Source organism: Neolamprologus multifasciatus, chromosome 4 (assembly GCF_963576455.1).
Source record: "Neolamprologus multifasciatus chromosome 4, fNeoMul1.2, whole genome shotgun sequence".
In the NCBI taxonomy this organism is placed as follows: Eukaryota; Metazoa; Chordata; class Actinopteri; order Cichliformes; family Cichlidae; genus Neolamprologus; species Neolamprologus multifasciatus.
In genome coordinates this window covers 3998357-4023199 of record NC_140442.1, presented here as the reverse complement: position 1 = coordinate 4023199, position 24843 = coordinate 3998357, and the positions used below count along the sequence as shown (strand labels likewise).

Genomic DNA, 24843 nt, shown 5'->3' with positions numbered 1-24843 from the left:
GGTCCAGATGCTTTTCTCCTCAAACTACAATGACCTGGATGACTGACAATTATTATTATTTTTATTAACCTTTATTTAACCAGGAAAATCCCATTGAGATTAAAAACCTCTTTTTCAAGGGAGACCTGGCCAAGAAAGGCAGCAGCAAGTGTCTCACAGTTACAGAAATTACTCAAACACAGGCAGCAACAACACACATGCAACAATAAGTGAAAGAATACAAATAAAATAAAATTCAATAAAATTCAAATAAAAATAAATAAATAAATCAGTTAAAATGACAATCAATCTAACTGAAACAGTTGCATGTTATGGACTTGGCCTCAAGGATTCGTAGTTTAGATTTAAAAGCACTTAATGAAATTAATTCAGTCATTTTCCTTCTGCAGTTTGTTCCAAGCCGAGGGTGCTAAATGGACAAAAGCTCTTTTACCAAGTTCAGTTCGGCCAAATGGAACAGAAAGCAACAAGTAACCATGCGGACGAAGAGAATACCAACCAGCATGTTTCATTACAAGCATAATAACATAGATAAGAAGGCAGCAACCCAAGTATCGCCTTATATATGTATATATGTATATACAATAGGATGGAAAGTTTGTTTTAATGCTAAAAGTTCAGTATGTAGCACACTAAATTGTAATAAATATATTTTTTAGTTTTAAAAATATTTTAAAATTACATTAAAAAAATAGCTTAAACATGCACTATAAAATGTCTGAACTTTTTTGTGCTACCCACCATATGTATTTTATTTATAGCCTATAGCACATTTTATTAACCGAAGTTGACCCAAGTGTTTTAGAGACAGGCACATTCCAGGTCTCCAAAAAAACAGTTTCAAAATACATGAAAAGCTGAAATGTGTGTTTTATTCTATTAACTAATTATTATGGAAAATACAAATCTCACTGATTTAGTGTAAAAAGTGCCTTTATAGGTTAAATGTATTGATAATAGTATTGGCGATTTATACAAAAATTTGCAGTATTGTAAACCACTGCTGTTGACAGTTTTACATCTGAATTTTAATTCGGTCTAACGTGTAAATTCCTGCAATCCTGGAAGGCGTCACTGACGCTCTGTGCTCTGATTGGAGGTCAGAGGCGGTGGGCGGGGCCGCCGGCCGAGTGCGGAGACAATAGAGAGGGGCTCGGGAGACAGACCACGGCGGATGCACGGTGACAGACAGCAGCCGGTCCCCGCAGAGCCTTCACTCCCAGGCGGTCTCCTGAGTCGCTGAAGGATCCGAACGTTGTCTGAATGGACTGACAGCTTCCAGCACTTTGTCAACGGTAGGAGAAGATTTCGTTTTTCTCCCAGTAAAACCAGTTAACAGCTTACGAAACGCTGCTCGGTGTCTTTTCAAGCATTTAAAGCTCAGATTCAGCTTGAAAGTGATGCCTCACTGCTCTGAGGCAAAAGCACAACACTCCACGGCTGTTGTGTGTCTATGCACGGGCACTATATTGGGCTTTGCACTCTGAAAACAATGTATTCTAAATATACAGCTGTAAATCTAAAACAAAGTTCACCCAGCCTGAGCAGAACAATAGAGCTGCTGTGAAGCTATTGTCTCAGAGCTACAATCTCTGGTATTGACTTTCCTCCCTCTACATTTACAGAGCAGATTTCTCGCCACAGACATGCTCATGTGCTGCACGCTGTCATGGATATAATGCATGCACGCTTTGTGTCTGCAGATCACCTCCACAGTTGATCTCTTTGTGCTGCAGTTTTTATGTCTGAGTGTCTGTAAACAGTGTTACTGACTCCAGGTCTGCATCAAGGATACAGACATGGGGATTTATGGTGTTAATGGAAGGTGATTAATCATCGGACGTGGTTCTGGTTCTGACATTTTAGATTTTTTTTTCATGCAAAAATTGGACAGGTTTGCTAAACACTAAGAATTCAGCATCTCAGATGACAAAGGTTCACCAGTGTGTTGACTTTGATGCTGATGCTTATCGGTATTTTTGTGCAAAGTTAATTTTTTTCTGCATCCTCCCTGCTGAGGGCTCCTTCATCGCCTCGCTCTGGCTCCCATAAATCCACCAAGTTTAGAGGAATCTGAAACTTTGTGGGATTAATAGCCACGTCTTCTTTGTAGTAGTGGATATATAATTGGCTGCAGATCAACACGAGACGCCGAACTGCTTAAAAAATAATTAACACCTACTTTCACAAGCGTAGCCTCAATCATATGTCCAAATATAAACAAAGGGAGACTTTTGGTGACGCTGATTTTACCTGTAAAATGCTAGCGTGCTGCTAACTCAAGCTGATTGGTCGCTTAAAGGTTTACAGGACACGCTCCCTCACCTTTTGCAAACGAAACACTGAAGCGGCTGGATGATTGGAGCTTGGAGATGATTGAAATAGAAGTGGCGGTGATTCGTGGTGCTGTCGCAGAAAGGAATTTTGCGACAATCGAATCCCTAAAATTGTCTCTTTTGTCTCAGCTCCTTCTGTCCGAAGCACGATGAAAGCCCCCTGAAGTCCAGAGCGCAGGGGTTCTTGAGTTCCACACCTTCATCCACTCATGGGCTACGAGCTGCTTCTTTCATGTCGCTTTTAGCTTCTCAGATGACAGGATTTCTGCTTTCTGGTTTTGTTTGTGTGTTTGTACATACAAACCCAACCAACACCCTTATTCGGGGGGTTATTAAACCTCTTATGGGTATTGATAAAACTATTTAAGGTTTCATTGACGAAGTAGCCCCACGTGAATGAGCCTTGAGTGTTTTTTGTTGTTACAACAAGGACTTTAAAACATGGATGTAGTCACTGCCATGGATTTTTGGATTTCACACGAGCCAGAATATTGAGATAAGAGTGCAGAGTGCAGCAAACTACAAACATAAACCTGAGCGCTAGCATTCAGACACAGATAGTGAATAAAACACTCGATTTTCTTTTCACAGAAACTGCAGCATAAACTTCCTGGATGGCCTGCACCACACAGCAGCCCATAATATTTTATTTCACAGAAATATTTGTTAGTTCAGCCCTGCAGAGGAGACGTGAAAATAAAACCATGCACATCTCCTCAGCAGGCAGGAGGAAGACGCTTAGAGATTGTGAGATGAAATCAGACAAAGAGTGTATCGCTGCCTTCTGTTGCGTGGGGATCGCAGCAGCCGAAATGCTTTGGCAGTAAAGGAGAGCGCCCAGTGATGCGCTGCTGAGCGCGCAGGGACAAAGCCTCAGTGTTCGCAGGCGATGTAGGTCGAGCCGGTTAAAGCCGGCTGCTTTGATGTGCTGCACAGCTCCGTGAGCGCCGTGGGAGCGGACGGCCGAGCCTCGCCGGAGGCCGCCGCACGAGAGGACGCTGAACTCCAGCGCCGTGACGGCTGCCGTGATGCAGTCTGACTTCTGCAAACATTTCCAGAGGAACGAGCTGCTCACGGGGCAGAAGTAATCTCTCCGGTTTTGTTGCTTCTCAGTGAGCAGATTTAAAGAACAACAGTTCACACGTTAACATTAGATCGGTGGCGGTGAGCTGAATGACTGAGGATGGAGCTGAAAGGCCAACAACAACCAGCACAGAGAGGGGAAGAGTCAGCACTTTCCAGGGCTGATAAAGGGATAAGTCCGAGGGAGGATGAAAACTCTTTAGCTTTAGTAATATTTCGGTATGATCGACACATACTTTTTGTGGCATCACTGAAGTAGACATCTGGTCTTTACCGATGTCTGAAGGTGCCGAGGATGTGGTTTGTACGTCTTTCAGTCAGTAGGTACTCGTGTCTTCCAAATGACTCTTTTCTCGTAGCAGACCTGGACATGTGCAGTTGTTATGAGATGATCAGTTTGGAGTTTTAGCCAAGAGGCAAGAAAATCTGCAGTTTCACTCGCAACCACTTGAGGCTTCTCTAAAAGTGAGTCAATCCCCACAGACCCCACGTAAATGTCCAAAATCATCCATGTTATAATGGTTATCAACGAACAAAATGCAGAGTCTAGAAGCCAATTAGTGATAACCACAGTGGTTAATCTGTCTTTTATAAATAGCGTGTGGTTTTAGTTCATAGCTGTCAGGTGTGGGTCTTTACATTATTCCTTTTGTCATAACCAAAAGCCAAAAATCTAAAAGCTGAAATGATTATTTCAGGATTTTATATACAACAAAAGAAATGTAGTAAATCCTCAGATTAGAGAAACTGAAACCAGGTGATAAGTTGACATTTTTAGAAGCAGTGTCATTTATTAGTTATGTAAGTGGTTGGTCATCTTTTCAGTAATTATAATCTGTATTAGGGTAGGGCAATATAGCCAAAAACATTTATCACGATATATATTTGAAAATTTGCGATAACAATATAACTGACGATATAATGCATGTGAGACTCCACAACTTTATTATATGCAAAGAAAAAACCCATCAATGTATTTTTACTTAAACAAGCAGCTGTTTTTTTTGTTTGTTTGTTTTTATGTGCATTAAAGTTATATAAAAATTTAACAGTGCAAATGCAAATGCCTGGCTGACAGTTTAACCAAAAGGCATTTCCAGTGGAAACTGGCCGACATCCTCAGCATAACCATGTATAATATCCACAAAACGTAAAAAGAGGTTATAAACACACACACAATACGGTAACATTATGTTGAAGCACAGTACGTATCACTCCGCGAGGCTACAGTAGCTGTAATGCTCCGACAATCCATCAAGCTGTGCGGCTTCGTAGCTTAGCAAAGTCGTACTAAAACATGTTTTGACAGATTTTTAAGCGCCGTGTACCAAATAAAATCGATTTGGTAATAACGACGGCCCGCTTGCATGCTCTACCAAAAAATGTGCTTTGGTGTGTATCTGACGGAAGAAAGCCAAACCAGTTCGACTGAAGTTGCAACATTTTTACAAACAAATTCTGATTCATCCGTTGCATTCAACGATCCGCTTTCGTCCTTCTCATTCTCCGTCGCCGCCATGCTTTTTCTGCCATGTGCGCATGAAAACAAAGGCACTGCACATGCGCGTTTTACCCATATTCTATCGCGATATTTGATTTTCTTATCATTGCCTAACATTGTATCGATATTACCGTGAACGGTATCTATATAGTAGCAAGAACCCACACACGATTTTTTCCATGCCTACAGGGGTCGTTTGCTGTGCTTATGTATTCAAAAAATTAATGTATCATGTTATTCTTTATATCTTCAATATAGAGTCAGGTGGCAAAAAATGTCTTTTTACAAATGAAATTTGCTCTTAGATTTTTGACTTGTGTTAGAGGAAATCATGACACGTTGTGATGGGTATTTTTGTTTGAGCTGCAAATAACCTGACAATCACTTCCTTATTTAAATGATCAGTTATTGTCGCGTTAAAATGTTTTTATGAAGTGTTGTTCATCATCTGCCCTCGTGAGATATTCTCTGGGTGGAATAGGTGATAATGAAACTGTCATTCTTCTGCTCTAAACAGAAGAATTGAGATTTTTAAAAGCTGTTGACATTCACAGTGTTTCACAGTAATAATTCATGTTTATCTTTTGTTACCAAACTCCCAGATTACTCCGTTTACAGTCATACCTGACAGAAGCAAGTCGAACCATCAAATGTATGACATTCGTTCTTAAAATAGTCAATTTATGGCAATAAAAAGCTTACAGGTAGTGAACTGAGAGGAAGGGTCATCAGTAATGGCAAAAAGTCACCATTTTCTTTCACTGATTGGCTGTTTTGTTTTAGTTGATTGATTGGACCTGTCGGTTCACAGAGTTCAGTGGACTCAGCTTGACAGACAATGACTGATGACCAACAGCAACCAGAAGACATTTCAGCCCATTAGAGCTCAAACTGAAGCCTTTTTGTAGCATTAATAAAATATACGGTAAACACAAGAAAAGCCCAAGGCTGCTGCTAATTGCTTACGTTATTGATCACTGTAAAGACTTTATTTTAGTTATTCTGTCTGTTGAGAAAAGGCTCAAGGAGACGACCTAAAATGTATTTTTAAAATTTTATTTTGGTCACTTAAACCCCAAACATACTTGGGTCACCGTGAAATAGCTAAAGGCAGTGGCAGAAAAACGAAACTCTGCTTTTTTTTCGAAATGGCACATTATTAATCACCTTAAGTGAAGCCATTATTCTCTTCATGGAAAACTATCGGAAAAGCTTTTTATGTCTGTTTTAAGTACATTAGCTCAGGCAGCTAAGCTGCCAGACTGTCGCATCTCAAATCCCACATGTGTTTCGTCTGGTCCTGGATTCTGAACATTGCAAGACCGAGATTACTATCAGTCATTCTGTCAGGGTTCATGCTCTCTACTTGTGCTGGTATCTTTAATAAATACCAAACATTTAGTTTTGAGAACTTGAGTTTGTCCTCAGATTGTCTTCTATTTTTTTTTTTTGTCTTTAAAATGGAACAAGGTCGTCCATTAAAAAGGCTTGTAAAGCTTTACTAATAAGAGCTTTGACACCTTAAAAAGCAGATAATTTGGTATTTTTGTTTTTGTGCTTGATCTCTCTCCAAACAAAGAATAAAACTATAAAAATACTGACACATGCTATTCCTCAGCCTCCTAGTAGATGCACCTATAAATATGTATAAATTTGAAAATCTGTGGTGATGTTTAAAAAGATATTGACCTTTTAGTAGCTGCATCTACGGTATGAATGTTGAAATCCTGCATGATCTGGGTCCCGAGTTATCACATTGACAAACTTGGGTGTTCATTCTGCCTGAAAGATATGTCAAGGACTTTAGAACTGGGCACTTTCAGTGTAATCACACTAGTTAGCGATTAGAAGTCAGCCATTGCTAAACTCTCATAGAGAACTGGCAAAACAATGTGAGAGATGGATATTCATCAGAAACAACCAAAATAAAGAAAATACACCTCAAAACCTATTTAGAAATCTTTGAAAAGAGAACGCCTGGCGTCAGATGGAGGCAGCCTCTGGTGTGCTGTTGAGACTGTTACCAAGTAATCACCAAAGAATCCACCAGGGATGGGCTTCGCCAATCACTAATTAACCAACCAGTCATCCAACTTTATTATTGGCCTCTGTAGCATCAGTTATATCGGAAGTGGAGGATATCTCGTTACTGAAAGAAAAGTTAACTGAAAGCTTTTAAAAAATTGTTTTCGAGTGGCTTCAACTTTACTTTATCACTTAGTTGTTGTTATTTGTTTGTCATAGGCTAACAAACAATCAGATCAAGTATTTTTTTTTTCTTGTTTCTTAATATTTTTTAAAAATCTCTACCTTCTTTTCCCAATAAGATTCCAAGATTAATTCCACCAGATGGTTGTGAGTAACAAACCATCTGCTGCGACATATTAATAAGCTACATGATGGTATTGCTCTTCTTTAATTTAATAACAGATTTAATTTCTTCCTGTCACCATATTATTGGCTAAATAGACCTGCTCATTGGTGCTTCTATCAGATCTTTTTCTTCTTCCATTTTCTAATTTTTTTAGATCCACTTTTAAAAACTCATGGTGGGATTTAGATTGGGGTTATTTTATGAATTGTTACTTTGACAGCAGTCAGAATCCTTCACATGCTCTCCAGATAGGATTAAAGTCACTGACTGTAGCAGGAAATATTAAAATCCCCCTCTAGCATAAATCCCATACACTTTAATGCTCCACTTAGGCAAAGAGTATTTTAGAGATGAAGGCTAACATCAAACCTGTAACATACCCACTGCGCTAAGTGGGTTAACGTTCTGTACTTGTAACTGCTTTATTTAGCATGTTAGCATGCTAACATTTATTGATATAACGTACACATGGGGCTGATGTGAGTCTTAATAGAACTGCAGGCTTTTTCTTCAATAGATTAGAATTATTAAAACTTCCAAAAACTGAATAGTTTGTACAACAAAGTTTAGAAAAATAAGACAAAAATCTTTATTTATTCATTTATTACATTTACTATAGTAGTGCAGTTCAAAGGCCCTGAGTAATAGTGAAGGATAACATTTGGAGAAAGTCTTACAAAATTGAGAAATTATCACCAAAAGTTCTTGTTTTATGTTCTCAACTTCAGAGTTGGAGGAGTAACCAACAGCTATTTATCCACTTGTGTTGGAGTGACATAAACTTCAGCACCACAGGGGGAGCACAAGGTGGACATTGATAGTCCTGACAGTTTTTGGCACCCAATGACACCTCACCTCCAACCGACCGTGGCAGATGGCCGCCCCTCCCTGTTCCTGGTTCTGCCGGAGGTTTCTTCCTGTTAAAAGGGAGTTTCTCCTTGCCACTTTCGCCAAAGTGCTTGTCTCATAGGGCTTAGTCTGATTGTTGGGGTTTCTCTGTATTATTCAAGGGTCTTTACCATTGGCGTAACTTTGTGTTGAACATTGGGGGGGGGGGGGGGGGGGGGTGTCAAGATCTCTGTCTAAATAAACTATTTTGCTGGTAATGCCTGAAATGAGTAAAAAAAATCAACAGCCTATTTATGCAAGATAATTCATAATTTTATTGGGGGGGTTATTTTGGTTGAGTCTGATTATTGGGGGGGTCATAACCTCCCTGGAAATTACGCCTCTGGTCTTTACCTTACAATATTTAGCACCTTGAGGCAACTATTGTTGTTATTTGGTGCTAGATAAATAAAACTGAATTACATTGAACGTTGCAGACTTATAAAAACGAATCTCTGCTCAGATAAACATATAAATTGTACTAGTGGGAGCTCAAAGTAAAGCAAAAACAAAAAACCTAAGAGGTCCTAAAGGTTAATAACTGTAGATATGTGTAGCGGTCCGCTTTCAAAAAATTGTTCTTGCTCTTTTGAGTGTACTGGGTACAAAAAGAAACCAACTGTGGTGGTTTGTTATAGTTGTTAGTAAATACCTTGAAATCTTTAAATGTATAAGACATAAAAGAGTCTTCAGACTGTGAAGGAGGTCATCTAAAGCTCAGGTGTCTTTTCAACTGTTTGGCCTGTTCGTTTAGTGTGTTTGAGCACAAATGTTAACCTTATGTGAAGAGTCAGCAGCTCAGCATAGGCGTTAGGATTCATCCTACAGACATCCTGGATATGTGCACCAAATTTCATTCCAGCCCATCAATAGCTGGAGAAATCTAGAGTCACGCTGCTGCTGTTTCACCAGACGTTCACGAAGCAGACATCAGTTCTTCTTTTGTCTTTTATGTCCAAATCATCCCTGAATAGGTCATTTTTTTTCCCCCTCTTGTTTTTGGAAACTCTGATGTATGAAAGATTTTTGTCGGGAGGCAGGCATAGTGTAAGATGGCAGCCTTTGTTCATAAATATTTTTTCAGCCTGGTGATGCATTGATTTCACATTACAAATGATTAATTGGGTGCCGATGTTTTACAAGTCGATGCTGGCCTGAACACACACGAGGTGGCAGAGGCTGTTTTTCCTGCGGCACCGGGAGACCATTACTCAGCACTTCTGTCGAGTTTGTCAGGTTTACTCATCGTCACAGCGGCAATACTATTCTTCTTGTAAGTGATCAGTGGTCTCCTCGGATTACACTTTAGATTACACCTTAGAAAACACAGAAGGAAGCTTCTGACTTTGTCTTTGGCTCCTGGTTTTGTGGATCTATGAGTTCAGGAACAAATCCTAAAGCAAAGAAGAAATTTCAGCTTTAAATCTGTCCCTATACAAACTATATGTACCTACAGGGACTCAAACATCAACCATGTGTCCCAGTTAAAACTCTGGCACTCTCCACAAGCTCCAGCATTGAAACCAGACCCTTCAATAAATGTATTCGGTTTGTTTTACTGTGAATGAGACATTATTAGAAACAAGAGTGTGACATTTTGGCAGTCCAAGAGAAGCTCGAGTTCTGCAGGGAACCGCTGGAAACACAAAGCATCGTCAGGCTGTAGCCATGGCAGCTGTGCCACCTCGCTGCTGCTGTTGCTGCAGGAAAATCAAAGGTCATTAAAACTCACAGCTTTCTGACTCACCGTTGGACCCCACCCACCTGCCAAGCGGCGCAAAAGACAGGTAACCTTATCAGGGCATAACAGACGTAAAGCAGACTGGTTGAATTCCAGCCGGCTTTGTTTACCAACTGAAAGGATGATGGGAAGGCGGTCTTGCGCCGCTCATCAGAGAGGCAGACATGGCTCCTTGATGCCCTTGGGGGAGCAGTTACCCCTTAAACTTAGCGGGAGCGCCGGGAGCTGCAGCTAAAAAATGTTACACCTAATTAGTGGTGGTTGTGGTTCCTTTCATCTCCGGGCTGTTTGATATGACTTCAGTGTGAGAGCACGTGAGGAAGCGTTCACGCTCGGATAGCAGGAAGACACCGAGGGTGAAACATAATTAATGCATGTATGTCAAAGTTGCTATGGTTAGGTAAACGTAACGTAAGTAAATGGATGGTGAGTTCTCTGCTTGATCTGACAACAAAATGTGTCTTTTGTAGAAGACAAGCATTCACATTTGGTCATTTGGTGACATCATTCGACTTGTTGTTGCCAGGTTTTAGTTTTCTAAATTCTCACAAAGTTTCTAGAAAATCAGCAGACTTGTCGGTGTTTTGTTAACATTTCTGAATTAATGAATCATTGAGCCCAGAAATCAAGTACGTGATTTAATTAACGTGATTTTTTTTTCTTACATTTTAGTGGGCTAGTTGTAATTTTTCTTTCTAGTAGATGTACCCTTTTTATCCCATAATTTTTTCAGGTTTTTTTTTTCTTTTATAGAATTTTATTCATTTATTTATATTGGAGGAGGGTAATTTTGCTTCCTTTTTTTAAATAATAAATTGATAAAAACAAAAAATATTATCCTGTATTCCCCCATTGTCTTTCTAGTAAATTGGCTTTTTTTTTTTTGTCTCTGAAGGTTCCGTAGCGGGGGTTCATGTGGTCCGCGGGTGGGGGGGGGGGGGTGTGCTGGCATGAATTTTTAGTAAAAATACAAAGGTGGCGACTTTAATGTTTGTTGCTAGTATTGCTCCCATGAGCAGTACTAACTAACAGTATAATATGTCTGTGAAGGTTCTCAGTCATCCAGGTCATCGTAAAGGAGCTTGCAAAGAAAAGCGTCTGGACTTCTTTAAGTTGCTTGAAGACGTTTCACCTCTCATCCGAGAAGCTTCTTCAGTTCTAAGGTCAAATGGTGGGGAGTCCCAGATATAAACCTAGTGGGAGTTTCCCCCCAACAGAGGGACAAAAGGACCCCCTGATGATCCTCTAATCACCTGAGTCAAGGTGTGCAACTGGGTGTGGGTCCCAATCAGCCAGAGTTTCGGGTGAGCTCATTGTGAAACCTGGCCCCACCTTATCATGCGAATTCCTGAGGTCAGATGGCCCAGGATGTGAGTGGGCGTTAAGGCGTCTGGGGAGGGATCTCAAAACTGGATTATAGATGGCAGAGAGTTGGTGTCGTAAACCACCGCCTCTGTTCAAAGATGGTTGCTCACAGTGGACATAGATGGCTTGCGGTTATCTTAATTGGGCGTTCATAAAGTCAGCAAAGAGGCACAGAAAAGAAGATCAGACACCAGCGAGGGAGGATAAGAAGGACAGACGCAACAACATTGTCATCCCCTATGTAGCTGGTGTATCAGAAAAACGAGTTTTCTCCAAGCATGACATCCCGGTGCATTTCAGACCCAGCAACACACTCAGACAAAAACTTGTTATAATAATAATATATAGAGTCCAGTAATCTAAAGTCAAGACAAAGTCCAGAAAAGGACAAAAACTAACAGTATAAAGCATAGATAAGAGCAGTTTTCCCAAAAATTAGGAGATTACTGTGGTGGGTTGTTGTTGTTGTTTTGTTTTGGCTTTTTTGTCTGATGCAAGCTTGTACATGGAGTACTTGCTATTTAAAATAATGATTTGGTTTCACATAATAGCAGCAGTGTCGGTAATAACAATGGTTTTCTGGGCTCCTTTAATGCTCCAAATGAAAGTCTGAAACAGAACAGGTGTATGGAAAAAACATTTACTGTCCTTTAACAAAAGGTCTCTGCAGTGTCTCTTTGTGCTGTGAAAATGTGTTTGACACATGAACAAAGAAGGGAGGCACAAAGTGCTCCTCCTGGCATTATTTGATCATCCTGAAAGCAGAGGTGAGATGCTTCGTTCTCTTTGTGCATCTGGGCTCATGTTCATTTACCGGGCCCTCGCTCTGACCCTGTGAACTGTACTGCTGGCTGAGCAGAAAAACTGTGCAAGAAAACGGCCATTATTTTGAAAAGGGCTCGAATTTTAATTAAAAATCTACCTACGTATCTAGCATGTAAAATTGAGATGCCCGAGTGTGTCTGTTTGCAGCTCTAAACACTCTCCGGCTGTCTCCTCTTCCTTTCTGTGCTTTATTGACCTTGTCAGAGGGATGCTGAGAGGACCGGTGATAGACAGCCAGTTGGCTCCTTTGGGTTCAGCTGAGTCCTCATTTTTATCAGCTTGTCGTACTTTAATGCTCAGCACATACTGTTTATTTCGAGGGCCAATTCCATCCTCCGCTGTCACTCCAACACAGCCGAGCTCACGGCTTCCTTTCACTGCTTTTTAACGCAGTGTTTTCAGCATGTCGGGGTTTCAGTTTTGAACATGTCAGCCTGCTTTATTTACCAGTAACAGAGGTTCTGAAGAAACAAAAGCACAGTTAAATACTACTTTGTTGTTTACAGCACAGCCAGAGTTATACTGTTAGCTTAAAAATTCAAGATATTCATCACTGATGTCAGTTTGAGTTTTTCTGTGTGTAACAGATTGATGCATTACTGAGATTTGGAGGCAAAGACATAAAATACAGTTGTGTAAGATGTAAGTAAAAAGTAAAATGTTGTTGTAACAATACTGTTTGATAATAAATTTCATACAGTTGGAAAGCCTGTTTATTTCCCCTTGAACGGTGCCACATTTGTACCCACAGCTGCTGCTCAACCCACAGTCATGGGTTGAGCAGCAGAGTTGAGTATGTGGGTTGAGCCCATGAAAAACGTGCCAAAAATCGTGTTCTGTTCTCAACTCTTGTTCGGTGTAGTTTATATGATTGGACAATTGAAAGCTGAAGAAACGAGACATGAAAAGTTCTATTCATGTAACAAACAACTCGGTGGAACGTGCAAGAACCCGACTCACCTACAAACACTCAACGTTTACGCTGAGCGGTCAGTGCAAACCGGAAACGAAGACCTTCAAAGGCTCAACTTTCAAAGTAAGTTGCGCCTTTTGAGACATGCACGACTTTTACTTTGAAGGTAAATGGTCTGTTTTTACAGTTTCACTACCACTTGGTGAGCAGTTGCAGACAAGTCGGCGTCTTTCAAAAATGAACAGAAAAAAAATGACATTAAATTCTCAGAAAAACATTATTTTTTCCTGTGGGTTGTTTTTGTTTTTGTTTTTTCACAATAAAAGCCACCCTGTGAAGCAGCAGGAAGTGTTGGGTTAATAAAGGCTGTTGTTTAATCCAGCTTGAGTACGCTGCAAACGCTGAAGCTGAGATCATAAAATCATAAAATAAACGTCCTGGTTCACGTGCTGTATTTGTTTCAGTAACGTAAATCTGCATTAATAGGCTTTTATTTACTCAAATCACAGTTTTACTCTCACTGTGTTTTTTCCAAGCGGACCATACTCTGTTGTTGTTTGGGTTCATTGTTTTCACACGCGTTACTTGAGTTTCTTGTACACATTTCCCCATCGTGCACACTCACGCTGTAGATGGGAGCCAAGCGGGCACAGATGGACCCGAAGCACAGGATGTGGCTAGCATCCCGTCTCCTTCAACACTTTCTCATCCCTGTTAATGAGACGTGGTGCAATTCTGCTGGGCCATCAGGGCTGTGAAGTCTCCGCATTCATCCAGAGATCTGAAGTGTTGCTTGGCTCCCCTCGGCAGCAGAAGGAGCCGGAAGGCGAGACAGATTTGCTGAGTGAATGGCAGCAGGCGTGACGGAGAAGAAACACGTCAGTTCGGAATTAGACGTTCGTTAATGTGGAAAGATCGTTAATCAGCTGCAGAGGATCAGCTCTGCAAATAGCAACACTTCTCTGCTCTCAGGGATGGACTCGTTCAATTAATTTTCTTCATTTTCTTTCATCAGTCAGCATCAGGACGTTGTGCCGGGGTTATATCGCCTATCTCACCCAAAGCTATGCAACTTGGATGTCTTTGCACAAGGTTAACAAAAAGTTTGCTGCTCGGAGACTGAAGTTCTATTTGTGTTAAATAAAACTAGAATAAAGTAGAAACAGAACTCAGGTGCAGGGAGATTTTCTGTTTTAACCTTGTGGCTGTAGTAATGACACGTGGTGCTTTTTCCATTATCAGTATTATCTATACAAAGCTACTTATGTAAGAGTTATCTCTAAACCCTTTAATCTAAAGCAAATGTCCTAAAATATTATTAGAGAACCCAATAATTACATCATTTTTTTTGTAAACAAACACTTGGCAACTAAGAACTATCTTTTAACAGGAAGGAGAGACATCAATAAGCCATATATAAACATTTTAATCTTGCAAGGATGCTTATTTACCTACATTTACCAAACTTGCATCATTTTTTGTCTTTTGCATACTGAATGTAATACAACATGAATTTGTGTCTGATGCATTATTTGTGCCAATTTTAGTTTCTGTTTAGACTTTGAAGGTAACTGAACTGTGTGAATAACGAACCTCTGTCTGAATCTGCATATATTAAATGGGCTTTGATAGAAAAATTCCCACCTTTTGTTCTTCGATTATGCTCTTTGTTGCTATGAGGAGCTGTGATCTTAGAAACTATATTTTCTCAAAGTAAGAACACAGTGTAAAGATTACATAACGGTTCACTGGCCTGGACTCAAAGCGTTTTCTTTCCCTTTGATACCAGTACAGTACACACATGCAGTACAAGATATGCTTTGTAAAGCAGTGGTGTATAGTTTAGGAATGTAGACATGGTGGATAAGTTCCCTCACAGTAAACCTCGTCTTCCTTCCTGCTCTCCAGGAAAATCCATCTCCAGACCAGCCCTCAGCCCCCCTTGCCCCGTCCCTTTAACCAACATGAACTCCTTGCCTCATGGCTCCCGTGCCTCCATCGACATCCTGGAGGAGCTCCAGCTGATTGCTGCGCAGAATCTGGAAAAACTGGACATCAACAAGTACTATGAGATCATCCGTGAGCTGGGAAAGGGCACCTATGGAAAGGTGGACCTGGTCATCCACAAAATCAGAGGTATTAACTGTGGCTGCTACTGTAAAGAACAAAAAATTGTATTAATATCTACAGAACAAATGAAAATAAACAACTGGTTGATGCAAGTTTACCACAACATAAAATCCCGGTGGCCATAAATTTTAAAGAAATCACTTTAAATATAATTTCGTCCAATAAATGTTTCCGGGGGTTTTTTTGTTTTTGTTTTTGTTTTTTTTTAAATATATTAAGTAAATTTTTGCATTTTTACCATAAAACACGACCATATTGGTAGTAACAGTGAAATATGGAAGAAGAGGTTGTTTGGGGGGGGGCAAATGGCAAAGGTATCCAAATTTTTATTTATTTTGTTTTCCAAAATACAAATTGCATAGAGCACAAGGAAAAGCTTTTAAATGGTGTACCCATGTTGGCAACTACCTGTAGTGATCAAGTAACTCTGTGTCATTTTAAAACAAATCCATTTACCATTTACAATATTTTTAGGACAAATTAATAATGTAAAGGTTTTTTTTGTTTGTTTTTCTTGCTCTTGGGGGAAGAATTAACTAGTTAATAGTCAAGTTGTACTTACATTTATTAACTTTTTGGTATTTTTGTCTAAATTTTATTGAACAAAAATACCAAAAGCTTTTCAATAAATAAAAAATAACAAAACAGTAAATGGAATATATTTGAATTTCCTAATTCAAATGGCTTTTTAGTTTGGGATGTGCATTAGCATTAACTTCATGATGTAGCGTCAATTAAATAAATCTATCATTAGTTTCATTGGCTAGCTAGCTGTAGCTAATAAATGCCATGATGGTTGTTTTTAGCCAGAAAGATGGCTATGATCTAGGGCTGGGCGATATGGCCTAAAATTCATATCACGATATAATTTGAATCATGTGCGGTAACGATATATATCACAATATATTCTTTTCTTCTGTATAACGTATTTTCCACACTAAAAATCCTTTAATTTTCTCAAAAATCGAGAGTGTGCCTTATGTATGAATTCTGGTTGTGCTTACTGACCTCGAACCGTAAGCCGCACTGCTTGATGGATTGTCAGAGCATTACGGCTGCCATAGTGAGGAGCTTCGCGGAGTAATCTGGGTCCAAAACTCCGTCAACTTCAGGTCCCAAAGTCAAACGAATACTAAGAGTTTAAAACGGTCTAAATTCTTTCATCTTTAATAAAATCATCAGCGTTGCTGCTTTATCGGGTGTAACAATTAAGTTTTACATCCAGGCATCCATGAAAACAGAATTTATTCAATTTAACGGAGTTAGAAGTTAACAGGAAGTTAGCTCGCTAGTTTCCACCTAAACATTTCATACCATGTTCTGACTGAGAGATTTTTGAAACTAATTAAAACGTACAGCTCTGCTACCACTTACAACATAAATGAAGACAGAAAACTAAACAGCAGTGGCGTTTGCAGGGTTACTGAAGTTGGACTACCTGGTATATAATGTTGTGCTACGTGATTGCTAGCGACACAGCTATGTTAGCATAACATTAGCACAGTGAAGCTGGAGGATGAACGCCAACTTTTTTCCACTCGATAAAAGTTATTGTAAGGGATTCTGGTGGTCAGGGACAAATGCAATCGCATAGCAGGATGCTATACACGGGCCAAACTTCAGTCAGGAGAACAACTGAGATTATTCATCCACAATACGAGGTTAGTTATTAATATACTGCAACAACATGGGAATAGAGCAGCTGCGAGAGAATTCAACATTAATGAATCAATGTTATGGAAGTGGAGGAAGGGCAGTTTTTGGCTTTCCCCATATTTCAAAAGTGCTTCATCTCTTTGCTATGACTGTCGCCCGACATAATTTGCAGAATATAATGGTTTTAGCCGCTGCGATGCTTTCGACCGAAACAGGCGCCGCTTGATGACATCATCAACATGCGCTATCGCGATAGAGCGATATAGTCAAAATCTCTATCGTTGGCTAAATTTATATCGTATATCGTTTATATTGCCCACCCCTACTATGATCTTTTTTTCATGTAATTAAATTTCCTCCTTTTTTCACATCTGTTTCATCCTCATCTTGCATAAGAGGAAAAATGAACCAGAAGGTAAAGCCCATGAAGACAGTTTTCTTTTTGAAATTCAGATCCATTGCTTCTTCTGGGGAGAGGAGATTTTCCGAGAAACTAATTTGCCCACAAAATAAGCAGATCTGCAGGGTTGCACTTGCAGGAAATGAGATGCTGTCCTCATTTGTGGCCCTGTTTTATGACTCAGAGTAATAACACAGTCTAATATGAAAGCAGCTCTCGAGTCAGATGACGGCGTGTTTGTGAAGGTAAAGTACTTCTGCTCACGACTGAAGTGTTTACTTTCAAAAAAGCCAAATTGGAGGTACTGGAGGTCGCTTTCGTGCAGGGATTTTTAGCCCAGGTCGAGATCCAAACTGCCTCAATTCACCACTTAATTGACTGAAAATCTGTTTAACCTTTTCACATTAAAATCCAAATTGTTGCCCATCTGTTCTCAGCCTCTTAATAGTCTTTTTTTTTTAAATTTTTTTTATGGAGTCTCAAAGCCTCTGCTTCACTGCCTATTTCAAGTAGCAGCAGACTCTTGGAGTGACAAATGGTGACCTTTTCAAGCCATTTGAGGTGTGCCGTTAATGGATTTATAAAAAATGTTATATACCTTTTGGTTTCATAATTTGGTACTGAACCGCCAGCTTCTTCCCAGAGCTGTTAATAAGTGTAGCTTAAATTATCTGACCTTCAGTGTGGAGCAGAAAATCCGGTTACCTGTGGAAATGGATGGACTGAAGGTGTAACATTTAACCTTTTTACTTTCTTTTTTTAAATGAACAAACTCAAGTGTTTCATCCCCAGATGTTTCTGCGACATGTGTAGAACTTGCGACATTTTAAGCAGTCACATGCAGTTTGAAATGCATTTTGTATTTCAAAGTTAAAACTCAATTAAAACCTTAAAAGGTTGTTTTCATAATATCTTATTAATTCAATTCAAATGTCTGTTTCTCTTTGTCATCCTTTTTGATGAATTTGAAATTTGAGTTTGTCAATCATTGTTTTTATTTTTCTGTGTTTCGTATGTATAAGTACTGATGGTGTAAATGAATCTGTGATATGTCAAAGCTTGTTGATTTAATCTTATCACAATAGCAAAGTTCTGAGAGTTTAGAATGTTCTGTGAACCAAAGTGGATCGTTAAAAATTTTATTCATTTATTCTTTAAATACGATACAAGATAAAAATACGGTAACATGGCCAATCAGAGTAGAAGTGGTTGGTTTCGGTGAAAGGACGAAGCGATGGCTGCACAAAGACAAAGTATAAAATAAATAAGGATTATTTTGAACTGGATGTATCTGGAAATGAGTAACTGATGCCTGTTATGAATTGTTTACTTATAATTTTAATGACAGTTAAATAAATAATATTAGACATAATAAAAAACCTTTTTTTAAGACTTTATTAGACTATCAGTGGTTTGAGATATGAATAATATGGCAAATTCTATTAACATTATTTTCCATCTATGTATTATTATAATATTTATTTCAAAAATGTGCTAGCTATATTGGAATGACTCACTTACATAGATTAAATAGTAAAGTATGTAAGCAGAGATTCATAATGAGAAGGTATTATACTTCAGTTTGATAGTGACAAACTGAAACTTAGATTAGGTTATAGAACATCTGTTTTTAAATCGCCAGTTGCCAAAACAATAGGTTTATATTTACATGAGCAATATATTTACCTGATGATGAGTTTGTTGTTATGTAAAACTGAAGGTAAGTCACAGTTTCAGAGGAAAACAACCCCAACATCTTTGATGTTTTGTTCAGGGACTCGATTGTTCAGTGGGTTAGATTTATTCATTTATTTATTTTGCCCTAAATATAGGTTATATTTAGTTTCTGCTCTAAAACGCTCAGTCGTAGCTCAACAGGAATCAGCCGAGTCTCCCTGAACAGATGTTGTTTATTTTTGCAGCTTAGCCAGCAGGATCTTTTACAAAGCAACTAAATTTCCATATAAACATGATGAAATTCCTGCAGACGACCTGCTGTTGTTGGAATCTGTGCAAATCAGACATGTTGGCGCTGCACAGCCAGGAAGCTGCATTTATTATACTTGAGTCCTGTAGTAATGTTACTAGACAACCTGCTGGTTATTGGGTTTGGTGTTCACTGCAATGAAACATCTGCAAACCCATTTAAAGTGAAATAAAAAGGGTATTTATTTAGTAACATTTTCTCTTATCAAAGTAATGAAATAATACACTGCAAACAAGAACACATTTTTATGTTTAAGCTAGCACTTTATCACATAACTGCTGTTTGAGTCCTTATCAATTCATTTACTTCCTTCAAATGCATCAGGATGGGTTGGCAGAGTAAAAGGATGGACGGTGCATGTGAAAGACATCTTTGTAAATATGACTCTTTAAATTATTTTAGATATGACGGAAAGACCTTTGAGAGAATGAACATTTTCTCAAATAGCTGTTTCATCGATCACGACAATCTCACGAACTGTGGTTAGATTCTGTTGATCTTTTCTGTACAGTCTGTGCTGGCACAAAGTGTTGCTACCAAGAATGCCTTTTAATTTATTTCTTTTTAAACTGTGTCACGACTAACAGAAAATCCCCCTCGACCTTTCTAAAGTGGCTGGATGCTGTAAGAAGCACAAAGCACTTTAGGAGAGCTGATCCGGTGGTATTGGAGAAGTCTCTGCTGACACGCTGCCTGTTGGAGGGGAAATTATAAGCAGACATGGCAGCCGTCCAGGTTATTGTCTGGGGGGTTTTCCCCTCAGCGTTCAGATTATCAGATTAGTCCTGGGAATTCATGTCCCCTCAGTGCTTCTCTTGTTCACGGCCACTGAGCGGAGGTGAGGCGGCTGAAGACGATGTGCTGTCGTGCAAGTTTTACATGACATTTCCATCTGTAAACGACGCTTTCTGCAAAACTCTAAACACAAAAGCAGCGTCATCCTGCTCACACAGTGCAAATATAACTAGTGCAGCAGAGGATTTTAAATACTTAAAGCATAAATCATCAGGATTTGACTCTGTCGAGATTTTAATTATTCATCAAATTGTTTTAATTAAGTTTCCTGGAAGCAATTAGACAGCTGTGAAATAAATCCCTAAACACTTTAATGGGGTGGAAAAGAACAAGAAAGGAGGAGTGAGACTGGAGGTTATGTAACCGGTCCTGTCCTCGTTTTCAGGCACGAAAATGGCGCTAAAGTTTCTGAAGAAAAAGACCACCAAGCTGAAGAGCTTCCTGAGAGAGTACAGCATCTCCCTCTACCTGTCGCCCTGCCCGTTCATCATCAACATGTACGGGATCGCCTTCGAAACCGACGACTACTACATCTTTGCTCAGGAGTACGCGCAGGCGGGAGATCTGTTTGACATCATCCCTCCACAGGTGAGAGCTTAGCCATTCCTGTAGTTTAGCAAATAAGCTGCTCCAAATCCTAAGGAGCCAGGTCAGGCGTTTCAGACATATACGACTGGGAGGAGATGCCGGGCAGACCCAAGTTGTATTGAGAACACCTCAATATTCCCCCGGAAGAGTGAGAAGCACAGCAGGGGTGGCCGACTGCTGTCGACACGATCCAGACCTGGATAAGAAATCTGAGTGGATGGATGGTTTCTATATTTGATGTAGGTTTATTCAAATAATCCAGATGATTATCCCTTAATCCCCCTTGAAACTGGAAAGCCCCAGCTGCATACATGCTGCAAATTACACATTGGCATTCAGTCCCGACAGCGCTCGGAGGGTCCTCTTTTTGTGCCAAAACACGAAAATTCACGGACTAAAATGTGAAGCATTATTAAAATAAAAGGCCGTCACCTGGTGGTTTTGGACGGTTTCTCAAGTCTGACAGGTTTTCCTTCTGCTTTGTGTTAAAATGACATTTTTGAAATATTTTATGTGTTTGCTAAAAAGGTTTTTGTAGTGCCAAGACCTAAATGAGACGACCTTAAAAAGACATTCTGTAAATTCCCGTCTGTAGTTAATAGGGCTGCCACAAACGATTATTTTGATAGTCGACTAGTCACAGATTATTTTGCGATTAGTCGACTAGTCAGATCATCATCCATTGGACGTAAAACATACAGCTTATTGCACCAGCAGCATCTGCTCTTATATAACTATCATTAGCTTACAGCTTTAAGTGTTTAAGGTATGTGCTAACTAAAAATAAAGACAAGATGATAGTTTATTAAATGTTAATGACATTTGCAGATTGTTTCGGTGAAGTTTAATAAACTCCTTGCTATCTAAAATATAACAGGACACCGGAGTAAATTCTCGAGCATCTCACACTTCTGATAATCAGCTGTCTGCTTGATGTTTATTTAGCTGTGTAAAAACTATAACTTTAATCTCAGCCAAACCGATTTACTCAGGAACAAATAAAATACTAAAAAAAAGCCAAACAATAACATTTTTAAGTTATCTAAGTGACTTATATATCATGTTTAACCTGAGTAGTGAAAGACGGCGGTGGGTTTGAAAACAATTTGCCGGGAGTCCGGTGTTCTCACGGCTCTAGTTAGCCTAGCCCCCGGCTAGCTATCGAGCTAGTGGGTAACAGACGTCTCCGAAAACGTCGGAGCGCTTTTGAAAATATGTGGTGTCTTGATAAACTGAGCAGATATTTGAGGTTTACACAGCTACATTCTCGCCTGAAAATATGTTAAACGTTTATTTTGTGACCCAGAAAGAATAATAAGAGTAATATTAAAACTAACTAGCTGCCGCCATTGTTGGAAACTGAGCTGGGCTGCGCTGCTTCTTCTTCTTCGGGGTTTAACGGCAGCTGGCATCCTTGTACATGCAGTGCTGCCATCTTCTGTTTCAGTCCGTTATTACACTCTTAAATCCTACTACTTATTCCTGCGTCTTTTGTGATCTTACAAAGCTTCAAACGACGCGTCAACTATTAAATCAGTCGTCGACGATTTTGATAGTCGACGTAATCGTGACTAGTCGACTAATTGTGGCAGCCCTAGTAGTTAATGAACCTTACAACCTACAAACAGAATCCAGTGAATCCATCAGTATGAATTTATGTCCAGAATATCTGTTTTGTATTGAAAACTGATGGTAAAAACTGGCCCGTCTGTATTTTATGCTGGTCTATTGTGTCCCGGGAAATGGTGTAAAAGATGGATGTAGATGCCGTGACGTCACGTTTTGCCTCGAAATGAGTCGTCAGCAGCCAGCACTCTGCTTCCTGTTTACACTGGCCAAACATGAGCCCAGTGTAAACGGTCACTATGATGAGCATTTACATAGATGTGTTTGTATAAAGGGAGATTATATCTAAAACTGTGTTAAAGTGCTTTTACCACAGTTAATGGGGATTTAATCTAACGTGCCCGGTGGCTCCAATCAGCTGTGACCTACTGTTAATATAGTAGATCGCAGGAAGTGCAGATGTTATCTTGAGGGGAAAAGGAAACGCAAGCACCACCTTTATTGTGTCATCTACAACTGGTTTCATGTTTTTCTATGAGTTATGTAATGTTCAGTTCCCAAAACACAATGGTGGCAGCTTCTCAGGAAGCATGGCGCCGGTAAGAAAGTGATAAGTATGAGGTTTGATAAAGCAAGATTCAGATCCTCTGAACTTTGTCCCCTTTATATGGACCTAAACTTCAGTTTCATGTACATGACCTACTCCTACTCCTCTTCTCTGCTCAGGTGGGACTTCCTGAGGTGGTGGCGAAGCGCTGCGTGCACCAGGTAGCCATTGCTCTTGACTACCTGCACTGCAAGAAGCTGGTGCATCGTGACATCAAACCCGAGAACGTCCTCATTTTTGACCGAGAGTGCAGAAAGGTTAAGCTGTCAGACTTCGGCATGACACGACGCGCCGGATCACCGGTGAAGCGCGTGAGCGGAACCATCCCGTACACGGCACCGGAGCTGTGCGACACTTCCCGACATGAGGGGTTCTGCGTGGATTACAGCACAGACGTGTGGGCGTTCGGGGTGCTGCTCTTCTGCATGCTGACAGGAAACTTCCCCTGGGAGAAGGCCATGCCCAATGATGCCTTCTACGAGGAGTTTGTCCGCTGGCAACGCCGTCGGACCGCCGCCGTGCCGTCGCAGTGGCGCCGCTTCACCGATGAAGCCTTGCGAATGTTTCGTAGGCTCCTTTCCATCGAGCAGGATCGCCGCTGCTCTGTCAAAGAAGTCTTCAGTTACTTCAACCAGTGCTGGATGCTGGATACCGAGAACGGGAACTGCAATGGCAGCAGCGGGGCTTTGGCGAGTAGCGCGCCTCCTCTGGACATCAGCTCATCGTCATCAGAAGAGGACGTACTTGTGGACAGACTGAAGCAACAGAGCCTGTCGCCTGCCTGCGTGGCGGCAAAGGGAGGGATCATGATGGACACCCAGTACTCCTCCATGTCCACCAACAGCTCGCCGTCCTCCACCGGCAGCTACGAGCGAGTCAACAGAGAGAACAACGAAAGAGGGCGCATCCTGGTGACCACGCCCATTGAGATCTGCGTGTAGAGACGGCGCAGCGCTGCCTTCGTGCTACCTGCTCACGCGTGTGTGCTGACGAAAAAGATTTCTCCGAGCGGGAGAAAGAGGTGCGGCGAGCGATGTTTGGCATCGGGAAACGAACGACAGTCTGACGTATGTTGTAGCTTTGTCGTGGATTTGCTCATTTCTGATGAAGATGAACTCTGAGGAAATGACCCGCGACACTCACACAGCTGTAGCTTCCTGTGTGTGGTTTCAGTTACAGGATTTAAAAAAAAAACAACCAAGAAAAGCTGAGGACAGGAAAACAAAGAAAAGCAAACATAAGCCACAAGCAATAGGTTAAAAAAACAAAAAATAAAGAAAAGAGAAACTGAAGAAGATGACGAACATGGTTTGTGTGTAACGAGACCGTGACTTTGTGTTTAACGTGCTAGTTATGTTCACATTTGGTAGATTTGTTCATGTAAAGCGTTTTTTATTTGAAGTTAATTTATTTATTTATGTCACATAAATTTATTTAGTATTTATTTTATCAAGTGGGACCACAGAGCTGAAGATTGTTTTGTTCTTTTTTTTTTTCCCTATGAGAAATAAAAAATAATTTTCAGCTACAACAAAAAGAATTGTAGAAGCAGGTGGATTTTCCAGGCTAATGAAAACATTCACCACAAGGTGGCAGTGTGGTGAACGTTTTTGCATTCTATTTCTGTTTTTTTTTTTTTATTGTTATTATTTTGTATTTTGCTGAAAGACTCCTTCAAATCCAAAATTTTCTTGTCTCGAGTCCCCCCCCAACACAAATGAGCTAAGACTAGCTTAAATAACATTGAAATAGCTCGTGTTAGCAGTCCCCCCCCCCCCCAACACAAATGAGCTAAGACTAGCTTAAATAACATTGAAATAGCTCGTGTTAGCAGGATGCTACACTGGCTTACTGCATCACTTTGTGGTTCAAAGTGGTATTACATTAAAGTACCGCCTTGTTTAAACACTACAAAGACGGCTTGGACATTATGCCGTAGCTGTTTTTCTGTTCGTCCAATTCTTTTAGTTTTAATTTTAGAAGCTTTTAATGTGTTTCTACAAAAAATTACCTTAAAGTGGCCATGATGTTGTGACCTCTCATAAAAACTTGAGTCATTTTTTTTTTTCATGTTTTCCCATGATTCCC

General features: G+C 40.0%; 1 protein-coding gene across 1 annotated transcript; it reads left to right on the top strand.

Moving 5' to 3' along the window:
* The first annotated feature begins 1136 nt into the window (after positions 1 to 1136).
* unm_sa1261 (un-named sa1261) lies at positions 1137 to 23953 on the top strand. Its single transcript, XM_085156934.1, has 4 exons — positions 1137 to 1295; positions 14935 to 15162; positions 20380 to 20582; positions 22875 to 23953. The coding sequence occupies exons 2-4, from the start codon at positions 14991 to 14993 to the stop codon at positions 23694 to 23696; spliced, it is 1197 nt and encodes a 398-aa protein (XP_085013060.1). The 5' UTR covers positions 1137 to 1295; positions 14935 to 14990; the 3' UTR covers positions 23697 to 23953.
* The last annotated feature ends 890 nt before the right edge of the window (positions 23954 to 24843 follow it).

Coding starts and splice junctions, on each gene's coding strand:
- unm_sa1261 (XM_085156934.1), top strand. CDS start 14,991: ATGAACTCCTTGCCTCATGGCTCCCGTGCCTCCATCGACATCCTGGAG. Junction 15,163..20,379: donor GGTCATCCACAAAATCAGAG/GTATTAACTGTG, acceptor CCTCGTTTTCAG/GCACGAAAATGGCGCTAAAG. Junction 20,583..22,874: donor TTGACATCATCCCTCCACAG/GTGAGAGCTTAG, acceptor TTCTCTGCTCAG/GTGGGACTTCCTGAGGTGGT.